We start from the raw sequence: 16,954 nt of genomic DNA, 5'->3' as shown, positions 1-16,954 counted from the left end.
GGGGGCCAAATTCAACCGACGCCATACTGGCCCTCAAGTTCAATCAACATGCGCAGATCAGAAATAGGGTGAGATCTTTGTGTCTATCTCTACGAGCAAAACAAAAGCCAAAGCTAGTACCTTCTAAGGCAGGGATATTCAACTGGGGGTGCACAGGGGCCAAATCGGACCGACACCATACCGGCCCCCGAGTACAATCAACGTGCGTGAATCAGAAATAGGGTGAGATCTTTGTGTGTATCTCTACGAGCAAAACGAAGGCCAAAGGTAGTAACTTCTAAGGCAGGGATATTCAACTGGGGGCCCCCTGGAGCCTAATCCGACCGTCACTATACCGGCCCCTGAGTTCAATCAACGTGCGTAGATCAGAAACAGGGTGAGATCTTTGTGCCTATCTCTACGAGCACAACTAAGGCCAAAGATAGTAACTTCTAAGGCAGGGATATTCAACTGGGGGCCCACAGGGGCCAAATCGGACCGACCCCATACCGGCCCCTGAGTACAATCAACATGCATAGATCAGAAATAGGGTGAGATCTTTGTGTATATCTCTACGAGCAAAACGAAGGCCAAAGGTAGTAACTTCTAAGGCAGGGCTATTCAACTGGGGGCCCCCTGGAGCCTAATCCGACCGTCAGTATACCGGCCCCTGAGTTCAATCAACGTGCGTAGATCAGAAACAGGGTGAGATCTTTGTGCCTATCTCTACGAGCACAACTAAGGCCAAAGATAGTAACTTCTAAGGCAGGGATATTCAACTGGGGGCCCACAGGGGCCAAATCGGACCGACCCCATACCGGCCCCTGAGTACAATCAACATGCATAGATCAGAAATAGGGTGAGATCTTTGTGTATATCTCTACGAGCAAAACGAAGGCCAAAGGTAGTAACTTCTAAGGCAGGGCTATTCAACTGGAGGCCCCCTGGAGCCTAATCCGACCGACACTATACCGGTCCCCGAGTTCAATCAATGTGCGTGGATCAGAAACAGGGTGAGATCTTTGTGTCTATCTCTACGAGCAAAACTAAGGCAAAAGCTAGTAACTTCTAAGGCAGGGTTATTCAACTGGGGGCCCACAGGGGCCAAATCAGACCGACCCCATACCGGCCCCTGAGTACAATCAACATGCGTAGATCAGAAATAGCGTGAGATCTTTGTGTCTATCTCTACGAGCAAAACGAAGGCCAAAGGTAGTAACTTCTAAGGCAGGGCTATTCAACTGGGGGCCCCCTGGAGCCTAATCTGACCGACACTATACCGGCCCCCGAGTTCAATCAACGTGCGTAGATCAGAAACAGGGTGAGATCTTTGTGTCTATCTCTACGAGCAAAACAAAGGCCAAAGCTAGTAACTTCTAAGGCAGGGATATTCAACTGGGGGCCCACAGGGGCCAAATCGGACCAACCCCATATCGGCCCCTGAGTACAATCAACATGCGTAGATCAGAAATAGGGTGAGATCTTTGTGTATATCTCTACGAGCAAAACGAAGGCCAAAGCTAGTGCCTTCTAAGGCAGGGATATTCAACTGGGGGCCCACAGGGGCCAAATCGGACCGACACCATACCGGCCCCTGAGTACAATCAACGTGCGTAGATCAGAAATAGGGTGAGATCTTTGTTTGTCTGTACGAGCAAAACAAAGGCCAAAGCTAGTAACTTCTAAGGCAGGGCTATTCAACTGGGGGCCCCCTGGAGCCTAATCCGATCGACACCATACCGGCCCCCGAGTTCAATCAACGTGCGTAGATCAGAAACAGGGTGAGATCTTTGTGTCTATCTCTACGAGCAAAACTAAGGCCAAAGTTAGTAACTTCTATGGCAGGGTTATTCAACTGGGGGCACACAGGGGCCAAATCGGACCGACCCCATACCGGCCCCTGAGTACAATCAACATGCGTAGATCAGAAATAGGGTGAGATCTTTGTGTATATCTCTACGAGCAAAACTAAGGCCAAAGGTAGTAACTTCTAAGGCAGGGCTATTCAACTGGAGGCCCCCGGGGGCCAAATCCGTATTACGAATGACACCATACCGGCCCTTCAAGTTAAATCAAAGTACGCGTGCATGGATCAGAAAAAGGGTGAGATCTTTGTGTTCATCTCTACGAGCAAAACTAAGGCAAAAGCTAGTAACTTCTAAGGCAGGGATATTCAACTGGGGGCCCACAGGGGCCAAATTGGACCGACCCCATACCGTCCCCTGAGTACAATCAACATGCGTAGATCAGAAATAGGGTGAGATCTTTGTGTATATCTCTACGAGCAAAACGAAGGCCAAAGGTAGTAACTTCTAAGGCAGGGCTATTCAACTGGAGGCCCACAGGGGCCAAATCGGACCGACCCCATACCGGCCCCTGAGTACACTCAACATGCGTAGATCAGAAATAGGGTGAGATCTTTGTGTCTATCTCTACGAGCAAAACAAAGGCCAAAGGTAGTAACTTCTAAGGCAGAGTTATTCAACTGGGGGCCCCCGGGGCCAAATTGGACTGACACCATACCAGCCCCTGAGTACAATCAACATGCGTAGATCAGAAATAGGGTGAGATCTTTGTGTCTATCTCTACGAGCAAAACGAAGGCCAAAGCTAGTAACTTCTAAGGCAGGGATATTCAACTGGGGGCCCCAAGGGCCAAATCTCTACCACGACACCATACCGGCCCCCGAGTTAAATGAACGTGCGTGTGCATCGATCAGAAACAGGGTGAGAGCTTTGTGTTTATCTCTACAAGCAAAACGAAGGCCAAAGCTAGTGACTTTTAAGGTAGGGATATTCAACTGGGGGCCCACAGGGGCCAAATCGGACCGACACCATACCGGCCCCTGAGTACAATCAACGTGCGTAGATCAGAAATAGGGTGAGATCTTTGTTTGTCTGTACGAGCAAAACAAAGGCCAAAGCTAGTAACTTCTAAGGCAGAGTTATTCAACTGGGGGCCCCCGGGGGCAAAATTCAACCGACACCATACCGGCCCCCGAGTTCAATCAACATGCGTAGATCAGAAATAGGGTGAGATCTTTGTGTATATCTCTACGAGCAAAACGAAGGCCAAAGGTAGTAACTTCTAAGGCAGGGCTATTCAACTGGAGGCCCCCGGGGGCCAAATCCGTATTACGAATGACACCATACCGGCCCTCCAAGTTAAATCAACGTACGTGTGCATGGATCAGAAAAAGGGTGAGATCTTTGTGTTTATCTTTACGATCAAAACGAAGGCCAAAGCTAGTACCTTCTAAGGCGGAAATACAGCTTCACCACTTTAGTCATAATTCTTGCGCTTAAGATGCTGCCACAAGTGGTGGGAAAGTGTACTGCAACTGAAAACCACTGAGAGCTGAGAAACGGATCATTTTTGTGGTTTTAAGAAACACTGATATAGATGATCTTTGACTAGCTTTTTTGCAGAAGGTCCCTAAAAACCAGAGCGCACACCTGTAGTTTAGAACCAAACGAATAGACCAGAATAAAAGGACCCTGGTTCTCTGAATATGGAAATGTGGCCCCCAAAGCAGCCTGGATGAATATGCCTGTTCTATGGTGTCCCACTTTGTCTACTCGCGGAAATATCTAAAACGCGCTGAGAATCCTCCCACCCCTTTTTGTCCACCAGGCGGAGCGGAGTCCATCGGCCAGCTGGCAGGCGACGGCGAAGAAGCAGACGCGCTGCAGGACGCCGCCAAGTTCGTCAGGAAGAAGCAGCCCTCCAAGAAAGTCAAGAAAGGTAGGAGCTCCTCCCCCTTTTTCCACCGCCCTCCGCCTCCCTCTCCTCGGTCTCCGCGGCGACGACGGACAGCTCTCCGTCTTCAAAGCGCACGGGTGACATAAAACGTGAAACATCGTAACTCATCTTGGCACACACGTCTGCTCTTTGTCCGGCACGCCGCGCTAATATGACACACACACACACACACACACACACACACACACACACTGCGGCATACCTTCATCTCCGTGTAGGTGACTTCAAAGTCACCAGGCCCCGCCCACACCAAGGTGCACGCGCCTATGACTTTTGATTGACTTCAAAAGGCGTCTGATTGGTTCCTCGTATCTTACCCCGAAGACACACATGAAAGTCCTCACTGCTTACCTGCTGACACGTCAGGTGAGCCCACCTGGGATCATAGAGACCATCACAACACGTACACACACATTTGTGTACTTCTCACCTTCTGGGGACCTGAGAAAAATGCCTCCCTCTTTAGAATCAGAATAGTTTTAAAGTTAAAGGCCTACTGAAACCCACTACTACCGACCACGCAGTCGGTAAAGTGCAATTTTAAATTTCGCGCGAAATATCCTGCTGAAAACGTCTCGGTATGATGACGTCAGCGCGTGACGTCGCGGATTGTAGAGGACATTTTGGGACAGCATGGTGGCCAGCTATTAAGTCGTCTGTTTTCATCGCAAAAATTCCACAGTATTCTAGACATCTGTGTTGGTGAATCTTTTGCAATTTGTTCAATGAACAATGGAGACAGCAAAGAAGAAAGCTGTAGGTGGGAAGCGGTGTATTGCGACCGACTGCAGCAACACAAACACGGCCGGTGTTTCATTGTTTACATTCCCGGAAGATGACAGTCAAGCTTTACCATTGGTTTGTGGAGAACTGGGACAACAGAGACTCTTACCAGGAGGACTTTGAGTTGGATACGCAGACGTGGTACCGTGAGTACACTTCCAAACATTTGATCGCTTGCCCGTACGTGCGTGCCGCTATGTGCATGTCACGTACGTAACTTTGGGGACTTTGGGGAAATATATGTGCTGTATGAACTTTGGGGAGGTGAACGGTACTTTGGGCTGTGGGATTGAGTGTGTTGTGCAGGTGTTTGAGTTGTATTGGCGGGTTATATGGACGGGAGGGGGGAGGTGTTTGTTATGCGGGATTAATTTGTGGCATATTAAATATAAGCCTGGTTGTGTTGTGGCTAATAGAGTATATATATGTCTTGTGTTTATTTACTGTTTTAGTCATTCCCAGCTGAATATCAGGTCCCACCCGCCTCTCACAGCATCTTCCCTATCTGAATCGCTCCCACTGCCCTCTAGTCCTTCACTCTCACTTTCCTCATCCACAAATCTTTCATTCTCGCTCAAATTAATGGGGAAATCGTCGCTTTCTCGGTTCGAATCGCTCTCGCTGGTGGTGGCCATGATTGTAAACATTGTGCAGATGTGAGGAGCTCCACAACCTGTGACGTCACGCTACTCGTCTGCTACTTCCGGTACAGGCAAGGCTTTTTTATCAGCGACCAAAAGTTGCGAACTTTATCGTCAAAATCCTTTCAGCAAAAATATGGCAATATCGCGAAATGATCAAGTATGACACATAGAATGGACCTGCTATCCCCGTTTAAATAAGAAAATCGCATTTCAGTAGGCCTTTAAAGTATGAATGATTGTCACACACACACTAGGTGTGGCGAAATTATTCTCTGCATTTGACCCATCACCCTTGATCACCCCCCTGGGAGGTGAGGGGAGCAGTGAGCAGCAGCGGTGGCTGCGCCCGGGAATCATTTTTGGTGATTTAACCCCCATTTCCAACACTTGATGCTGAGTGCCATTTTTATAGTCTTTGGTATGACTTTTTGTCTCACAATGACCTTATATCTCATAATTTTGACTTTCTATCTCGCAATTTCGACTTTTTATCTAGAAATTTAAACTTGTTATCCTATTTCATATTTTCCCTTTTTCCTCATCATTAAGACTTTCCTATCTAATAATTCCACATTTGTATCTCATAATTATGACATTTTATCTCATACTTTCGATTTTCTTATCTCATATTTAAGAGTTTTTATCTCATATTTATGAATGTATCTCATTATTGCAACTTTTTATATCATAATTATGACTTTCTTATCTCATAATTTTTTTAATTTTTTTTATCTTACAGTTTAAAAAAATTTTAAATCTCATCTTTATGAGATTTATCTCATAATTGCGACCGTCCTATCTTATATCTCGTATCTTCGACTTTGTATCTCACAATTTCGACTTTCTTATCTCATAATTACAACTTTTTATCTCACAATATGACTTTTTTATCTCCGAATTACGACTTCTTACCTCATAATAATATTAATATTATTTTATAAGAAAACTTGAAAATGTTGGCAACATTATAATGATAATCGGAATTTTTTTCTCGGCAAATTTTACGAAAATAATTTCACTATTTTACAAGAACAACAAAAAAAAATTAAAATATTGTGATAAAAGTCAGAATTTTATATGACAAATGTCACCATTTTGCATTAAATAGTCATAATTGTACATACAAAAGTAATCATTTTATGAGAACATATTGCAATATTACAGAAACAGAAAGAATATGACAAATTGTTCCCAATTTTATACGAAAAAAGTCGACACATTGTGAGAAAAATACTTTTTTTTAAATTGTTTGTTTGTAATTGGTTTTTAATCTTTATGATTTACTTCAAGTTATTACAGTATGTCTCTATATACTAGAGATGCGCGGATAGGCAATTATTTCATCCGCAACCGCATCACAAAAGTCGTCGCCCATCCGCCATCCACCCGAACTAAAATTTTTTCAAAACCGCACCCGCCAGCACCCACCCGTTGTTATATATCTAATATAGACGATGCAAGGCATTAGTGAGGTTATAAAGCTTTTGCCTGTTAAAGAAAGGAGACTGATCCAATGCAGCAGAGACATTCAATGCGTACCACGCTGTCACAGCAATCATCTGGGAGCCGCGCTGAGCGCACCTCCAAGCGCGCTCGCGCCACTCAAACTGCTGCAGGCAGCTGCGTTCTATCTTGTTTTAACATCCTGTGGCACTCTTCTGGGATCACGGCAGACGAAACTGCTCATGCTCAGGGTGTTTGTGGAGGTTCGGGGTTTTGCACAAATGTGATGCACCATGTTAGATGTCCCGGTTTTGTGACTGTCGTAGACATAAACAGCGTCGCAGCTCTTGCAAATCACGTAGCCAGCATTACTATCATCCTGATTTACAACCTCATAAAAACGAGTCCACGCTGAACTTTTCTGGCGTTTTTTTCCCCTGGTCTTTAGTATTCCCTTTTTTAGTTTGTCGCGTACCACGTTTGTTGCCGGCGTTGCCATCTTCTTTTTTTTTCTTCTTCTATTGTGGCGTGCTGCAGGTGCCTGATGATAAATAATTGCCTGTTTCAAAGAGTGCTGCTCGTTTTTTGTATGTGGGTAACAACATTTAACTATGTATATATATTTCCGAATTGGTTTAACTGCCATCTGCCTGAATCTATTTAAAATCTTTTTTTTTTTTTATTTCAACCACCCGACCCGCGGATAAAATCTAATTTTTTTTAAATTTCAACCGCCCGACCCGCGGATAATCCGCGGACTCCGCGGTCGTGTCCGCAAACCGCGCATCTCTACTATATACATATTTATTCTATGTTTTTAATAAATTTTGGCCAAAGGGGGCGCATTTAAATTTCTTACACACACTTGTTATTTCATATGTTGACCAGAGAGGGAGCACTTTTTTCATAGGGGTTGCTAATTGCTAATATCATGTTTATTAATATAATAGTTGTTAATTGCTAATAGCATGTGTGTTTTTAATCTCTGCTAATTGCTAATATCATATTAGTTAATAGGGTTTGAAATGGTTTCCATGTTTATTCATATAGTGGTTTCTGATTGCTAATATCATGTTTATTCATATAGTGGTTGCTGATTACTAATATCATGTTTATTCATATAGTGGTTGTTGATTACTAATATCATGTTTATTCATATAGTGGTTGTTGATTACTAATATCATGTTTATTCATATAGTGGTTGCTGATTACTAATATGTTTATTCATATAGTGCTTGCTGATTACTAATATCATGTTTATTCATATAGTGCTTGTTGATTACTAATATCATGTTTATTCATATAGTGCTTGCTGATTACGAATATCATGTTTATTTATATAGTGGTTGTTGATTACTAAAATGTTTATTCATACAGTGGTTGCTTATTACTAAAATTTGCTAGATTCATTACACATGGGACGGTTTAGTATGTAAGAACTGTTGTAGTTACATTGTAAAAAATTACAAACATTACTTGGCGTGATGAATAAAGAATCCATACGAGTAGAAACGCTATGGACAAATAGAAGACGGAACGGCACTTTTACTTCCGGTTCAAAGCTTTAAACAGCAGAGATTCACTGTCACCAAGTGTGGGCAAACTCGTCCAAAGGATGGCACGTACAATAACACACCATTTTAATTGTGTTTGCATGTGTTTAGTGAAAAGTATTTGCTTTATGGCCGGCAGTGAAGAAAAATCCCTAAATTGGCCTCACTGTTTTATAAGTCGCAGGATTTAAAGCGTAGGGGGGGAAAGCAGTGGCTTATAGTAGGAATTTACAGTAGATAGGTTTATATTGAAGTATGTTGTTTCTTCGAGGGAAGCAAGCGAGCGCCAGTCAGTCCGTGAGTTTACCAAAGTTACCCATGCATCCATCTTCTACCGCTTATCCGAGGTCGGGTCGCGGGGGCAGCAGCCTAAGCAGGGAAGCCCAGAGTTCCCTCTCCCCAGCCACTTCGTCCAGCTCTTCCCCGGGATCCCGAAGCATTCCCAGGCCAGCCGGGAGACATAGTCTTACCCGTGGCCTCCTACCGGTCGGACGTGCCCTAAACCAGTGTTTTTCAACCACTGTGCCGCGGCACACACTAGAGTGCCGTGAGATATTGTCTGGTGTGCCGTGGGAAATTATGCAACTTCACCTAATTGGTCCCAAAAATATTTTTTGCAAATCAATACTTATAATAATGTGCCGTTGTCTAGTGCAGTGTTTTTCAACATTTTTTGATATGTAAAAGGTACGTAATGCTTAAACCAAAAATCAACAAAAGGAAAGTCCCGCTAGGAAAAGGCACTGAAGCTTAGGCATGGCTATACCAAACAAAAGTAAAACTGAACTGGCTACAAAGTAAACAAAAACAGAATGCTGGACGACAGCAAAAACTTACAGCGTGTGGAGCGGAGACGGCGTCCACAAAGTACATCCCTACATGACGTGACAATCAACAATGTCCCCACAAAGAAGGATAGCGTACGCACAACTTAAATAGTCTCGATTGCGAAAACAAAGCAGGTGCGGGCAATAGCGCTCAAAGGAAGGCGTGACGCTGCTACAGGAGAACACCACCAAAACATGAAGGGTCACCAAATTAACAGCGCAAGACATGAACTAAAGCACGACACACAGGAAACAACAAACTCAAAATAAGGCACGACAACCTGGTGGAGTTTCATTTTTTAACCTTTTCTGCTGGTTATGTGCCTCCGTATTTTTTTAATGAAAAAAATGTGCCTTGGCTCAAAAAAGGTTGAAAAACACTGCCCTAAACACCTCCCTAGGGAGGCGTTCGGGCAGTCGGAACATCTCCACCTCGTACACTAGCTCAGGCTCCTCCCCCCCAGCGAGGTGACGTTCCACGTCCCAAGAGCTAGTTTATGTAGCCAAGGATCGGACCGCCAAGTGCTCTGCCTTCGGCTTCCGCCCAGCTCACAAGGCACCCGACCATTAGTGGTGAGCCCGTTGGAGGGGAGACCCACATTGCCTCTTTGGGCTGTGCCCGGCCGGGCCCCATGGGGAGAGGCCCGACCACCAGGCGCTCGCCATCGTGCCCCAACTCCGGGCCTGGCTCCAGAGGGGGGCCCCGGTGACCCGCGTCCGGGCGACATTGTCTACCCAACGTGTCCTGGGTCTTCCCCGTGGCCTCCTACCGGTCAGCCGGAACTTCTCTACCTCGCGCACTAGCTCAGGCTCCTTCCCCCCCAGCGAGGTGACGTTCCACGTCCCAAGAGCTGGCTTATGTAGGTGAGGACTGGACCGCCAAATGCCCTGCCTTCGGCTCCCGCCCAGCTCACAACACACCCGGCCTCTATGGCCCCTCCCATGAGTGGTGAGCCTATTGGAGGGTGGGACCCACGTTGCCTCTTCGGGCTGTGTCCGGCCAGGCCCCATGGAGAGAGGCCCGGCCACCAGGCGCTCGCCATCGTGTCCCAACTCCGGGCCTGGCTCCAGAGGGGGGCCCCGGTGACCCGCGTCTAGGCGACATAGTCTATCCAACGTGTCCTGGGTCTTCCCCGTGGCCTCCTACCGGTCAGCCGGAACTTCTCCACCTCGCACACTAGCTCAGGCGCCCCCCCCCCCCCCCCCCAGCGAGGTGACGTTCCACATCCCAAGAGCTGGCTTATGTAGCTGAGGATCGGACCGCCAAATGCCCTGCCTTCGGCTCCCGCCCAGCTCACAACACACCCGGCCTCTATGGCCCCTCCCATGAGTGGTGAGCCCATTGGAGGGGGGACCCACGTTGCCTCGGCCGAGCCCCATGGGGTACAGGCCCGGCCAACAGGCGCTCGCCATCGTGCCCCAACTCCGGGCCTGGCTCCAGAGGAGGCCCCGGCGAGGGAAATCGGAGTCTCGGTTGTTGCATTTCCATAGAGGTCTTCGAGCTGCTCTTTGTCTGATCCCTCACCTAGGACCTGTTTGTCTTGGGAGACCCTACCAGGGGGCATGAATGCACCCGGACAACATAGCTCCTAGGATCATTGGGACACTCAAACTCCTCTACCACGATAAGGTGGCAGCTCAGAGAGGAGCCCAAGTTACCCATCACGGTTTATCCCTAATTTTAGTTTAATACGATTATACTGCAGGTCGGGGTAAAAAAAAATTACGGGATTCGGCGCCCACCCCCTTATCATGATGCTACCTTTCATCCATCAGCCACCAGTCCCTGTGTGTTGTTGTCACTCCATGTATGTCGCCTGGTCTCAGCAGGACTGAGGTAACTGATCTCATGTTGGATTACAGTCGATCAGGACCGTGACAGGTAGCCTCTGAGAAACAGGACCACTCCAGAACAAGGAATACGGAGGAAGATTGTTTGGAACAAAACAAAACAAAACACACATTGCCTAGCAGGTTTTCCTTCCTTGGTAGCGTCCTCCTGGGCCGTGGCCTGAGTGTTTGACCCAGAAACCCTCTGACTGTGTGTGTGGTACAAGGTTGAGGTTTATGGTCCTTACAGAGGTGACGGTAAAACCATTTGACCCATGAATGTTGCATGTGTGGGGTGCTGTACTTTCAAGGCATGTCAGTGTGGACCCAAACAGATACTAAGTACACCCTGGAAAATGCTGCCTGGAAGCTTAAAAGTCGAATATTTGGTACTTTTTTCTATGCTTTGGACCCTGCGGCTTATAAAACGGTGCGGCTAATTTATTGTTTTTTCTTCACTGACGGCCATAATGCAAATACTGTATTTCCTGGATTATAGGGCGCAAATAAAATCTTTTTCTTTTCTCAAAACTCGACAGTGAGCCTTATAATGCGCCTAATGTACGGAATAATTCTGGTTTTGCTTACCGACCTCGAAGCAATTTTATTTGGTAAATAGCTGAGATAGGCTCCAGCGCCCCCCCGCGACCCCAAAGGGAATAAGCGGTAGAAAATGGATGGGATGGAAATAGCAGAGGTGTGGACTCGAGTCACATGACTTGGACTCGAGTCAGACTCGAGTCATGAATTTGATGACTTTAGACTCGACTTGACAAAATGTGAAGAGACTTGCAACTCGACTTAGACTTTAACATCAATGACTTGTGACTTCACTTGGACTTGAGCCTTTTGACTTGACATGACTTGCCACTTTCCCCAAAATCCAAAGCTTAAAAAGTTATTTGGGAGCGCTCCGTATTTTTCATTTTCTTCGTCTGTCTATCAGCGTGTTGTTCCTGTCAGCTGGTGTGCTGTCAGTACAACAGCCAATCAAATTAGATATACGTTGTTTTCATCACACAGCATTCATCCAATCAAATTGCAGGACAACCAATGAACAAGAGTTGTCCAACAACGTGCCAGTGATAAACAATTATGTTAAAGTTGGTTTCGTTCGGGTATAAAAACTACGACTTGGTCAACAAAAAACGAATTGCGGTATGCAAATCACGCAGTTCGAATATTACAGACGGAGACGCAACAACTTCCAACTTCGTTCGACATTTGAAGTTGCACAAAGAAGGGTAAGTTTTGAATGTAAGATAACGTTTATTGGCTAAGTAACGTGACTTGTATTTGCTGTGTAGTTAAATCAGTGAGGCTGCAAACTCACTGCTAACGTTATAACCATAGACATCTTATAAGTAGACGCAGCATCGAGCGCTACTGCCTACTGGCGCAGACGAGGCGCGTGGCCGCCATCTTAGAGTGGTGATCCGCTCCACTCAGTGCAATTCATTTGGCAGGAGCAATGAACTGTCAGCGCATTTAATTCATTTTACCTCACTGAATACGACTGATTTTCACCCCCTTTTTTGTCATACGTGTAGCCATGATAACAGACACATGTTTTGGCGTGTTTTATTATTCATAGTTTGCTTTACAGTAATATAATATTCTTATACACTATAAATGACCAGACGTCCGAGATCAAAACTGGGAATATAATCCCAGAGAAGGGGGAAAAAAACGGTAATCTATTTTTAAATTGAAGAAACAATATGATTAGGTTATATATACATATGTGTGTATCCTACATAAACAATGTATGAATACATTAGATATCTATATATCTTAGGGACCTATAGACTGTATCTCTGTTGCTTCAGCAGCAGAGAGTTTATTCTGTCTTGACACTTTGTATTGATATTTTCTATTACATTCTTCCCTTAAATGATAATGTTTGCAGTGATTGTTTTATTGTATTATTTTATGTAAGTCGCTTTGGATAAAAGCGTCTGCCAAATACTTAAACATATATAAACACCTGAAAGTCTTCATATCAGCTAAAACCACCAATCTGTTTCACTGGATTCAGAATAAAACCAAATTCTGTTCAACCCAACAATGTTAGTATTTGAATATTGTTACTTGAAGACTGATTCCTGGTTACAATTATACTGTTAAGAAAGTATTGTCTTATACTTTGCCTAAAATGAGAATGCATCATAATCAGTGGCGGCTGGTGAATTTTGTTTTAGGTGGGGCTGAAAGTTTGTAAACCAAACCCCTGTAGGGGCGTCATCCTCCCCCAGAAGATTTCTTTGTGATTTTCACATACAAATATTGAAGATCTTTGATCCTTCTCAACTCTGTGGTAATATTATTTTCATAAAATACAACCAATAGTACGTTAATGTTAAATCTCACTTGTGAAAAGTAATCCCCCGATTCCTATTTTCAACAGTCCGCTCATTTGAGCAGGAAAACGGTGAACACCACCATCTTTGTTTTCTACCTGTCATCTGTCAGTTTCGGCTGCTCGCCGGCTCCTCATCACCACTTCAATATGGCGGCCAAATTGCTCACGTCACAGCAACCAATGCTGCGTCCACTTATAAGATGTCTATGGTTATAACGTCATTGCAAACACGGCAATCTGTTGCATCCACTGCAGTTTGCTACCTTATTCATACTTTTTGTCAAGTGATTTTTTTTAAAGCAGGGTTTCATGAGGTACCTACACATAACGTTACGTTAGACAATGTATCACACACAGTAACGTAACGTTAGTCAATGTATCACACACAGTAACGTAACGTTAGTCAATGTATCACACACAGTAACGTAACGTTAGACGGCAGTCAGCAGCACCGCGTATTTTAGCCACCTACAAAAAGACAAACATAGTCAAATAAAGGTCAGTTAAAATGTATACTATATTAAGAATATGTGTACATATTGCATAGGGTCCTGACATCTAAAAAGTACAACTCTGTTCATTGTTATGTTCATGTATTTGTTATGTTTTTCATGTGTACGCACACATAAACACACATACAGTATGAGATGAGATCAATGAGATAAGGTAAGAACAGGATAGAAACTGCTGTGGAACTAGTTACAATGCAATATGCCATGGAAATACAATGTTAACACTTTTGTGCAAATAAGTACAGTTGCACTTGTTTTTTTTCAAATGTGTTTATTCTGTAAAGGAATGAGTTACATGTTTAAAATGACTGGTTAATAGTGATATTTTGAAGTGCAATGTCAGCACTATCTTTTTCCCTGCAATTTCAAATGCACTTGTTTTAATAAATAAATACAGCATTTTAAAAGCATACACAATCTGTGTAAATATATTAGTCTGTGGTTAAATGACTTGAAAGGACTCGAAACTCAAAATGCAGGACTTGGGACTTGACTTGAGACTTTCCAGTCTTGACTTTGGACTTGACTCGGACTTGCCATGTCTTGACTTGGGACTTGACTCGAGACTTGAGGGTAAAGACTTGAGACTTACTTGTGACCAGTGTTGGGACTAACGCGTTACAAAGTAACGCGTTACTGTAACGCCGTTAGTTTCGGCGGTAACTAGTAATCTAACGCGTTATTTTTTTTTATTCAGTAATTTAGTTACCGTTACTACATGATGCGTTACTGCGTTATTTTACGTTACTTTTGATGTAGTATCGGCTAGAAACAGAAGCGCTGCGGCGTCGCGTTCTTCTGAATCTTCCTCTGTCACAAGCCGGAGAGAAGAAAAGAGGCGCGGTCTATGTGTGTGTGTGTGTGTGGGGGCAGGTGATCTGCGGTTTGATATATGAAACAAACAAAAAAAAGTTGTTGTCACGTTCAGTCCACTCACAGCGTGGTCATGGCGAGCGCAATAACGGAGGAGCTTGAACGCACCCGCCATTGAATCGGTGTGTTTATAAGTGCAGACTCGGTTGTGCAAAACGAGGGTTTTAAAGACATGCTGAACGTGCTTGAACCACGTTACGACATCCCGTCGCGCACCCACTTCAGCAATAAGATTGTGCCAGATCCTTATGAGCAGGAGAAGAAAAAAGTTGTGGATGAACTATCCCGAGCATCATCTGTTGCGCTCATGACAGACGGGTGGACGTCCAGCGGAACTATAAGCGCTCACTTCATCACAGCAGACTGGGAGATGAGAAGACACGCCCCCTCTACGAGAGTCACCTTGCGCAGGTGCTGACACAAGCAGTGGAGGAATGGAAGATAAAGATATCCCAGTCACACGTGATAATGCCAAAAATCTAATAATTACAGAGAATGAGGCAGGACTGGGACCACAGATAGGTGCTTTGCACATGTAGTGAATTTGGCATCACAGAAGGGAATCTCAGTCAATAGGATGGAGCGCCTCTTTGGGAGGATCAGGAAGGTTTCTTACTTCCACCCAAGCACAACAGCTGCTCATGTGCTTAAGACAAAGCAAGAAATGCTAAAGCTGCCTGCTCATACATGATGTCCCAACGAGGTGGAACTCCACTTATGATATGTTGGAGCAGCAGGCAGCTATATACTCTGCATTGACCCACAACACCCTGAAGACAAATGTCACCCTGTCTGATGATGATGTGAGAGTGGCAGATGAGGTCCTCCAGGTGCTTAAAAGTGTTCCATCTCTACTGAGCACTGAAACTTCACCATCTGTGTCAATGATCCTGCCACTGAAAACAAGGATTCTACAATCCATGGCTCCAAGTGTGGAAGACAGCAGCATCACTCCAGATGTCAGGCTTTATTTCACTACCTATGTTTCAAGGAAGATGATGTTTCTTCTTATGTTGCACTTAAACTTGTTTTTTATTAATGGTCATTGGTCCAAGTTTAAAGAAAGGAGGAATGCCTTTTTATGTTGCACTGTTTTTCATTCATTATGTTAAAAGGAAAATAAAAATGTATGTCAAGTTGATCAACAGATTGTATTATTCTCCAGTGCAATAACAGTACTGAAATGAAGGCAAAAAGGGCATTAATGGGAGCTTTAAAAAAAAAAGAAGAAAAAAAGAAGTAACTAAATAGTTACTTTTCACAGTAACGCATTACTTTTTGGTGTAAGTAACTGAGTTAGTAACTGAGTTACTTTTGAAATAAAGTAACTAGTAACTGTAACTAGTTACTGGTTTTCAGTAACTAACCCAACACTGCTTGTGACTTGCAAAGCAATGACTTGGTCCCACCTCTGGTAAATAGTAAATGGGTTGTACTCGCTTTTCTACCTTCAAGGTACTCAAAGCGCTTTGACACTATTTCCACATTCACCCATTCACACACACATTCACACACTGATGGCGGGAGCTGCCATGCAAGGCCCTAACCACCACCCATCAGGAGCAAGGGTGAAGTGTCTCGCTCGAGGACACAACGGACGTGACGAGGTTGGTAGAAGGTGGGGATTTAACCAGGAACCCTCAGGGTTGCTGGCACGGCCACTCTCCCAACTGCGCCACACCGTCCCCAGTACATGGCGTAATGATAAGTGTGACCAGTAGATGGCAGTCAAACATAGGAGATACGTGTAGATTGCAATTTGATGGCAATATGACTCAAGTAAACAACACCAACATTTTATATGTTCCATTGAAAATATAGAACATTACACACGGCGCTCAAAAATCTATCAAAATGTTTTAGTACGACTTTGGTAAGCTATGAAGCTACACCCCTTGATGGATTGTCGGCGCATTTAAAAATAGGAGTATTATTATGGTGTGTGTGTATAAGGTAAGGCATATTATCTGGTGTTTTGTTTCGCAATATTATGCAAAAGCAACTTTTCTTATCTCCTGGTACCTGCTGATGTGTATTTGCATTATTACTTGCATGTTGGCCGTCAGCGAAGAAAAATCCGTAATTAGCCGCACAATTTTATAAACCGCAGAGTTTAAAGCGTAGCAAAAAAGTCCGGAATTTACGGTATATATCATCGGCTTTTAGTCCAGTGCGGCTGATATATGGAAAAAATATTTTTTTTCTTCTAAAATTTAGTGGGTGCGGTTTAAAAGCCGGTGCGGTCTATAGTCGGAAAATTTCGGCACGTTGTGAAAAAAACGAGTTATTTACACAGAAATATTTTGTAAATATTTTACATACCTTAATTGTTTCTAAAAATTAATTATTTACAAATAAATATTTTGTAAATATGTATTTACATACC

At 44.2% G+C, this 16,954-nt stretch overlaps 1 protein-coding gene across 2 annotated transcripts in view; it reads left to right on the top strand.

Annotated features, from left to right (window-relative positions):
* Positions 1-16,954, top strand: part of bbs9 (Bardet-Biedl syndrome 9) — a 449,751-nt gene that overhangs the window by 314,637 nt on the left and 118,160 nt on the right. For both annotated transcript variants that reach the window (XM_061957178.2, XM_061957169.2), the window contains one exon: positions 3,613-3,723. In XM_061957178.2, the coding sequence (XP_061813162.2) occupies positions 3,613-3,723 (111 nt within the window). The remainder of the gene's footprint in view (positions 1-3,612; positions 3,724-16,954) is intronic.

This window comes from Nerophis lumbriciformis, linkage group LG04 (genome assembly GCF_033978685.3).
Source record: "Nerophis lumbriciformis linkage group LG04, RoL_Nlum_v2.1, whole genome shotgun sequence".
NCBI classification, from domain to species: domain Eukaryota; kingdom Metazoa; phylum Chordata; class Actinopteri; order Syngnathiformes; family Syngnathidae; genus Nerophis; species Nerophis lumbriciformis.
This window is presented reverse-complemented; position numbering and strand designations above follow the sequence as displayed.